We start from the raw sequence: 8,861 nt of genomic DNA, 5'->3' as shown, positions 1-8,861 counted from the left end.
AAAAGTGGAAATGCCTTTTATTAATAAAAATATGTACAATATACATACTAAATGATATGCTTTTGGCATACTACTAACAGCATAAGTGCCTATCATGTTTGTTATATGGCATGAGACTCACCATTCCATCTTATTTATATCTCATATAAATAACTTGGGAACAAATATGATTACAATCTTTCTGGATAAGTCATGTCCTTATTGTGAAGTATCCTCGATTATGAACCAATTTATGATACTTTGTGCTAGAAATACTGTCACTCATATTCTTAACAACTTAGGAATAGAATTTCTAACAAAATATCAATGGATCATTTCTATTACACATAAATATATTATGTAAACGGAAAAGTGAAAATGCCCTTTAATTAATAAAACATGTACAAGATACATACTAAATGATATGCTCTAGGGAATACTACTATTAAACCACAACGCCAGCCACAAGCTGCCCCACAACCCGAAATCTACAGTCCTTGGGGATTCCGTGATGATGCCCATAAGGCAATGTGCACCCGGCTTCACACCCGAAAAATTAGCTCCACAAAGTACATGGATTTTGCGCTTCTAAAGCAAATTGGGCTGCAGGATGAGATCAATGGACTGCTCGATAGCATCATGTGGACAAGGTTCACCCAACTCCAATTCCCCGCATACCAGAACACCAGACTGGAGTTTTTGGGCAGTTTCAAGGCCACCTTTGAAAGAACGGAAGTGTGAAAAACACAAGTTTATACCATTGAATTCAAAAATTTTCACCTAGGGTCACATGCATCATGCAAGATTTATTTTTATCTATTTGATTTCAATGATAAACAACATATTAAAACTCTTTTAATATGTTTTTGGATCTGTATTTGCCATTTAAGATTTTAAAATTAATCAGATTAATTTTAGAACCCTAGATTAAATCAAGAACGATTACACTAACCTCTTGATGAACTACAGCGTGTTTGCGCCTTTGAGATTCGTCTTCAGGACACCAAATGTTGCCCCTGTAGCTTGTCCACACCAGGAACACCTTTGACAGCCCTTGAACAGCTTCTAAAGCTTTTTCTATTAATTAGAAATTCAAGTTCTGCCTTTTAAGAGATTAGAGATGTAAACAGGACACTAGAAACAATTTCTAGTGTTCTTAATTCAAGAGATTGATGGCTAATCTCTTTGAATTGATGAGAGATGAAGAAGAATAGATGAAAAACCTCAAAATGGTTTGACAAAGGAGAGGAGTGGCTGCTGGTTATTTTTCTTTTTCATAACAACACTTATATAGCTAGGTTAACACATTAAACCCTTGCCACATGTCACCCTTTGATTAGCTCTAGGTTTAAGTGAACCAATCACATTGTGCCAAGTGTCAAACCTATATTTAATCTTAATTTTAATCATCTTACATGATTAAAAAACACTTGGCAAGCTTATGTGTAATCCCATGTGTCACCTTCTCATGATGCCACATGCCACACTGTGGAATGACCAAAATGCCCCTGTGTCTTAATTTTGAGTTCTTAACCCAAAATAATTATTTTTTCTTCTTCTAATTTATATCAAATATAAATTAATTAATTAATCTCTATTAATTGATTTCTCATTAATTAAATTCATATTTAAACACTTTAAATATAAATTTAACTTATACTATACATCCAATATTCTAGATTTGGTTTCAAGTCATGCTAGGGACTTTGCAATTTAATTGCAAACCAAACCTATTTAATTAATCAATTAAACTCTTTAATTAATTAATTAAATCATATTTAAATAGGTGATAACTTGTGTATGTGAGTGACTTACTACGCTCATCACTAATTGGCAATGAGACATGATATCAACTCTTAATATCATCAGAACTCTTTCTTACCATAAATGATTTCTCTAAATCATTTTATGAACCTCATAGACCATGGTTAACACCTAGCATAGCATGCCATGGCCACCCAATTAGTAATAAGGTTTACCTTAAATGAACATATAATCATATGTTACCATGCACTAGAATCTCTCTGTTACAAAATCCCAACTCAAGCTGGAGTCATGGTTTATGTCAAACTCCATTTGCTATGAATATTATGTTCTCTTTTAATTCCAGTTCTTGATTAAAAAGATTTTCTCATCAGAAACTCATTTCTGAATAAATCTATCTGTCCTGGCGAGGAACTTGAAACATCAAGAATAATAAAATGAACATAGGATTTTATCTCTATTTACTTAGAGGAACAGATTCCATCTTGATCAACACCTACCTCCATATATAACTAGTAGGAGCCAACACATGCCCATATACAAGTATGAAAGCAGTATCAAACTCAAACCACCTATATACAAGATAAATGTGCTATCTCAGGTCTAAAGATTATATGCACTGATATGATTTATGACAAAACATTGACAAGAGTAAACTCCATGTGCTTGTCATAAGTGTCACTAGTTCGGCCTACTTATCATTTATAAGTGCCTATCATGTTTGTTATATGGCATGAGACTCACCATTCCATCTTATTTATATCTCATATAAATAACTTGGGAACAAACATGAATACAATCTTTCTGGATAAGTCATGTCCTTATTATGAAGTATCCTCGATTGTGAACCTATTTATGATACTTTGTGCTAGAAATATTGTCACTCATATTCTTAACAACTTAAGAATAATATTTCTAACAAAATATCAATGGACCTTTTTTTTTACCCATAAATATGTTATGTAAACGGAAAAGTGGAAATGCCTTTTATTAATAAAAATATGTACAAGATACATACTAAATGATATGCTATAGGGAATACTACTAACAACCTTATGGCCTATCGATAGGGAAGATAGAGGCAGAAGTGAATTTCACCTTCTTGGTGTTGACCAGGTGATGAATATAGATGAGTTTAATGCCATTTTCGGCTTCGATAGTGTCGGCCACCAAGAGATCCCTAGGAATCGCATGCTTTACAACGTCAACAACTTCTAGAGTTCCATTGCCCCGAACACGGAGTTGTATAACTCCAGCAAGTCCAAATCCTCGGGTATCACAAGTCCAGCCTTGCGCTACATGCATTGGTTAGCCACCCACACCATCATGGGCCATGGTGATAGCTTTGGCATGGTAAACGCTAGCGAGCTATTTTTCTTGTGGTGTATGGTCACTGAGCAGTGCTGCAGCATCGACTTTTTTTTGTGCAACCACCTCTGCCACCTTTGTCATCAGCCTACCAGGCATATCGTGCTTGGTGGCCTCGTCACAACCATCGCCCTCCGCAAGCAATCGAGGACAGCCTCCAGGAATCCCACAACAAGTTGGACATGCTAATGGAGAGGCTCAATGAAGAGGAGCCAGTGTCACCATCATCACCATCAGAGACCTTTTAGAGCTAGGACTATAGGATAGGTTCTTTATTGTAAAATCTTGAATGCCTTAGTCTTAAATTGTAATCATAGGTCTCTTTTATTTGCTTTATGTCCAAACTTTTCCATGCTTAATAAATAATACGCTTTCTTATAATTTTTGTACGTTTTCTCTAATTTTGCTTATTATGTTAACATTGAGGACAATGTCCGATTTGAGTTTGGGGGGGTACAAGTGCATTTCATGTCTTGCATATCATTACATTGCTTAATTTCAGCTATATTATTCTTGTGTATCAAAATTCCAGCAAAAAAAAAAATATTGAAAAATTTTTGAATATTTCAAAATTTTTTAAAATTTTGAACTTTGAATTATGAAACTTAGAACTATAACCAATTTCTAGTAAGCTAATAACTGGACTCCACGGGATAGAGGAATGAACATATCTGGATAGGCAAAAAGGGATTCTAACATGTTATCTGTGAAAAATCTAATCTCTTTAGTGGAACTAGACTAGTTAAACCCCTTCATAACTATTAATTTGTCACATCGAACTTATGAAGTTAGGAGAAGTTTCTTAAAATATAAACAAACTTAAAAATACCTCACCAGCTCTATAACATATCTCTTGGACCTATCAATGTGAAATCCTAGTATATGCTTGATGAAGAAATGATTAAGGTATTCTTGGCTATAGCCTAATTAAGCCTTAGCCACCCTTAGTCACAAATGTCCCTTGCACCCAACTTGAGCCTATATTTTTACCTATGTGATTTTCTTTGCTTACCCATATTATTTACCTAGCCCCTAGCCTAAACACATACCTACCCTTTGAGGAAGCTAAATGCATAAGTAAAAAGTATATTAAGTACAACAAGAAAATGGAGAGAGGATGAAGAACTCAAGAAAGAGTGCAAGTGTGAAATTAAAACCAAAGAAAAATTTGACTTCCTAACCCAGCAAAAGCAATGAGTTTGGGGGAGAAGACAAAAAGGATATAAATAAAATAAAAAAAAGAGAGAAAAAAGGAAGTCCTAAGAATCATGGAAGCATGCTTGGCATTATAAAAACTAAAAGCCCCTCCTCTCCATACAAAATTAATAGAATAAACTTAGTATACTTGGTATTTTATGCATAAATGCTATCCTCATATTTGCATTCCCTATAAACCTTTCATTGGCAACCAAGTCATTATCCTTTAGCCCCATTACAAGTGTTTTAAAGACCTTTTGAACTTTTGAAAAGTGTATGCAACATTAGTGGAGATAGAAAATTGAGATATGCCTATGGAGTTGGAATTGAGTCGTTTCATCACAATTATCCACAATAGAGGCAAATTTGGGAGAGTAAGTATTTCTCAAGTCTATCCTAATAAAACAAGTTATTTGTGACTTATTAATGGCCTTGTATAAAGGAATAATTAGTTAAAATACCATGAAAGGAGGTGAAGTTCCAAACAGGCAGCTATTAGAACCCTTATGCCTTGAAAGAGGGTAAATGGTATGAAGGATTGGAGGAGTTCAATTTTGTGCTTATTAAATTGTTGGTTATATTCCTAAGTTATCCCCTGAAATGCATTTTAAAATAGAGTTTTGTTTTGCTTGAGGAGAAGCAAAAGTTTGAGTTTGGGGGTATTTGATACACTTGAATTGTATAGATGTTTGTAAGAACATTTGTATACTATCTCATGGCATTTAGGTAAGTAATCTCATGCATAGTAGTTGATTTCATCAGTTTTTGTAATTTCTATTGTCGAGCCCTTAATTTCATGTTTTTTTCATTATTTCAGGTGTTTGGGTGAAGTCATAGGGCATAGGAGTGCAAAGGGAAGCTTGAAGAGGTTAAAAGACTTAGAATTACTACTGATACAAAGTACATGGGTCATGTAAGCAAAGCCATAGACCCGTGTAACTTTTTGCCAGAAGAAAGCCAGAGAGCCAATGGAGAAACAAAAGTACATGGGTCATGTAATTGAACCTGTGTAATCTGCAATGACCTGTGTAAGTCTCTGTCGGGCACAAGCTTGAAGAACTTTCTGAGAACAATAGTACACAGCTAGTGTAACCAAGCCCGTGTAGCCAACGCAGACTTATGTAAGTCTTTGTGCTAATGTAAGACTTCGTAATTCTGCTCTAGTAAGTTACACGGCCCGAGGCTGTGTAGTGACACAAGGGACGTGTACTATGCAGTAGCCATTTTTCTAACCCGAATTCCCGCTCTTATTTACTGATTCAAATCAAACTCCTAAAGCTTTTTGGATTAAAAAATGACCTAACCCTAGAATAGCCATTATAAATAGAATCAGAAAACATCCAAAGGGGGAGATCAATCCTTTTACAGTACTTTTTAGGAGTTTCAAAGAGGATTCGCCTCTGAAATCTCACCAGTCGTCTTGAGGAGAAGAATATCAGTATCAAGAGGAGTTTTCTAGCCGAAGTTCCACAAGATCAAAGCTACAAACCCTCTTCGGTTGTTTCATTCCATTTCCTTAAACGGATTTTTATTACTTTTTTCTTCTATACGATTACTTTTTACTATCTTTATTTTTGTTTATCATGATGTTTGCTAAACTCACCATGAGTGAGTATTTTTCATATTCTGAAATTGGGAGAGTAATGCTTGTAATCATTATTATGGATGAACATTAAGTTTTATTTATTCAATTTGAGATTTTTTCCTTGACTTAGTTTCTTGTGATCTTAATGCATGCTATGTGTTGGTACCCACTTAGTATTGATTATAGATATTAATTGAAGGACTAAAAGGTGAAGATTAATATTACAAAATCAAGATTTTGAACCTAGAAATTCTGACCTAGACATAGGCTGATACCTTTGTGGAATTTCAAAATTGGTCAAAGACCTTAAAGGGTTTTAATTAATTTGATCGCCACAAAAGTCGAGTTTAAGTTAATTAAAATACACTCTAGGTACCTTGAGAGAGGACTTAGGATACCTTGGGATTAATTTCCATCAAGGCAAACGATTCTCAACCCAGTAAATAAACGAGGTAACATCTATAGTAAGATTCAAGTGTGAAATCTAAATTCCGAAACTGTTTCAAAATAGATTGTTTCATTTTAAGTTTATCATTCTAGTGTTTAAAATAAACAACCATCATTCCCTCAGTATTTAATAGCCTAAACAATCAAAATTATTGTGTAGATTGGTACTTACTAATCAAATTCCTCGTGGGAACGATACTTTACTCATCATTTTATTACTTATTAGCGATTCATGCACTTGCGGGGTTGTAAAACCAGCGAAACAAGTCCTTGGGGGTTAGTAGTTCCATCATTAAAATTAAATATTCTACCATATCTAAGATGGATTTTCCTAATAGCACACCTATAGTTGGTGTGACCAAACTTGCCACAATAGTGGCAATGTCCATTGAATCTTCTATGTGTTTGAGGGTAAGCAAATGGTCTCATATGACCAATCTTTTTATGTCCATTATGTGAATGTGAGCATGAGGCATGGTAAGTGTGATAATAGTTATGAGTCCTAGTACCATGTCCCCTGCGAAGGTTTGGCCTAGATGCAACACTCATAGATGTTTATGTCCCATTTACATTTTGTCTAGAAGAATGTTGATGAAATGAAGTCTTTCTAGTTTCATTACCACAAGATTTCTTTGGCTCTTGTTCTTTAGGATTGGACACCTTTGGATTAGGCACTTGGGGACTAGGCTCATTAGAACTAGATGCTTTAACAAAGATGATCTTGGAAGGAGGTGTTTGAGCAAATTTACTATAGCCAAGTCCATACTTGATGCTAGGAGACCTTTGAGACTCCAAAATTGCATCAAGTTTGTCCTTCCCTTTAGCAAATTTGGAAAGAGAAGTTTTTAGCTCAATAATTTCATTTTTCAACTTCTCATTTTCTAATGAGAGGTCATCTAAGTATTTTTGCAAATCATCCCCTAAAGGTTTATCATCCTTAGTTAAGGTCTCATTTTCTTTCCTTAAACAAACTACTTCCTTTTTCAAGAGCTTGTTTTTCTTATGACTTAACTCAAGTTCATCATTCATAACTTTAAGTGCATTAACTAGTTCATCATAAGAAAATTCAACAACATCATCATTTAAAGTTACCTCATTGGAGCTTTCCTCCATTTCCATAAAGCACATTTGGGCAACTTGATCACCAATCTCCTCATCTTTGGAGTCACTTGATTCATCCCATGTTACTTTAAGTGCCTTCTTCTTGAACTTCTTGAAAGGCTTCTTCAATTTGGGACAATCCGTTCTAATGTGACCCGGCTTGTTGCATTCAAAGCATATGGGAGGATCCCTCTTGCTACTTTCACCCTTATCCTTTTTGAAGATCCTCTTTGGGATGAACTTCTTTTGGAAGAGCATCTTACTTATTCTCCTTGTCATTAGACCCAATTCTTCCTCATCAAACTCATCATCTTCATCACTAGAGTTTTTAGAAGATACTTTAAAGGCAATGGTCTTTTTGGCTTTGTTAGGTTCCTCCACTTGCTCTCTTTTGAGGGTCATCTCATAGTCAATGAGATTTCCTAAGAGCTCATCAAGTTGTACCTTGCTCAAGTCCTTAGAATCCTTTAGTAAAGTTACTTTGGGTAGCCACTCCTTAGGAAGACTTCTTAAAATCTTCTTTGCTAGCTCCTCATTTGTGAACGTCATCCCAAGAGATTTAATTCCTCCTATAATTTCCACAAATCTATCATACATTTCATTTATGGTTTCATCTGACTTCATATTGAATAATTCATATTGGTAGATAAGGGAATCCATCTTGTTCTCATTTACTTGACTAGTACCCTAATGAGTAACCATTAAAGCATCCCAAATTTCTTTTGTAGTAGAATTTATACACACTTTATTATTCTCACTTCTACTTAATGCACATAATAGATCATGAATAGCCTTATCATTTAAAGCCACTCTTCTTTTCTCTTGTTCGCTCCATTCACCCTTAGGCTTAGCTATATGCACACTATCTACAATCTTAGTTGGGGTGAATGGGCCATTTTCTACAACATCCCACAAGTCAACCCCTTCTGATTTAAGAAAATAATACATCCTATTTTTCCAATACAAAAATTCATTACCATCAAAGAAAGGAGGTCTTACCACGGATTGACCTTCTTGTGCATTGAGGGTTGCCATTGATCTTTACTCCAAGATGATTAAATCTTGGAGACTAGCTCTGATACTTGTTGTTGTCCCTTGTACCAACCCAACAAGGGGGAGGGGGGTGAATTAGGTTCTAATTGCAAAATTAAAGATTAAAAGAAATGTAACCACAAAGAATAGTAGAGGAAGAATGATGACATAAGAAATTTATAGAGGTTTGGCTATCCCAAGGTCCTCTCCTCAAGGTCCTCCTTGAGAGTTAACTCCATTAAAATTCCTCTTTGAGTGAAGAATAAACCCCTTAAAATCACCACAAGAGCAAACCTTTGCTCTTTTACAAATCCCTTTACACTCAAGAGCTATTTAAAACTCTATCACACTCAAAATAACAATAAGTGCTCACAACAACCTTGAATGA

At 35.0% G+C, this 8,861-nt stretch overlaps 1 protein-coding gene across 1 annotated transcript; it reads right to left on the bottom strand.

The window, feature by feature from the left end:
• Window positions 1-6,895: 6,895 nt before the first annotated feature.
• Window positions 6,896-8,476, bottom strand: LOC131175832 (uncharacterized). The gene is made up of 3 exons (XM_058140505.1): window positions 8,186-8,476; window positions 7,309-8,128; window positions 6,896-7,158 (listed from the first exon to the last, which is right to left on the bottom strand). The coding sequence occupies exons 1-3, from the start codon at window positions 8,474-8,476 to the stop codon at window positions 6,896-6,898; spliced, it is 1,374 nt and encodes a 457-aa protein (XP_057996488.1).
• Between the last annotated feature and the right edge of the window lie 385 nt (window positions 8,477-8,861).

The sequence above is a fragment of the Hevea brasiliensis genome, chromosome 18, assembly GCF_030052815.1.
Source record: "Hevea brasiliensis isolate MT/VB/25A 57/8 chromosome 18, ASM3005281v1, whole genome shotgun sequence".
NCBI lineage: Eukaryota > Viridiplantae > Streptophyta > Magnoliopsida > Malpighiales > Euphorbiaceae > Hevea > Hevea brasiliensis.
The sequence above is the reverse complement of the archived record's forward strand: the minus strand, read 5'-3'. Positions and strand labels throughout refer to the sequence as shown.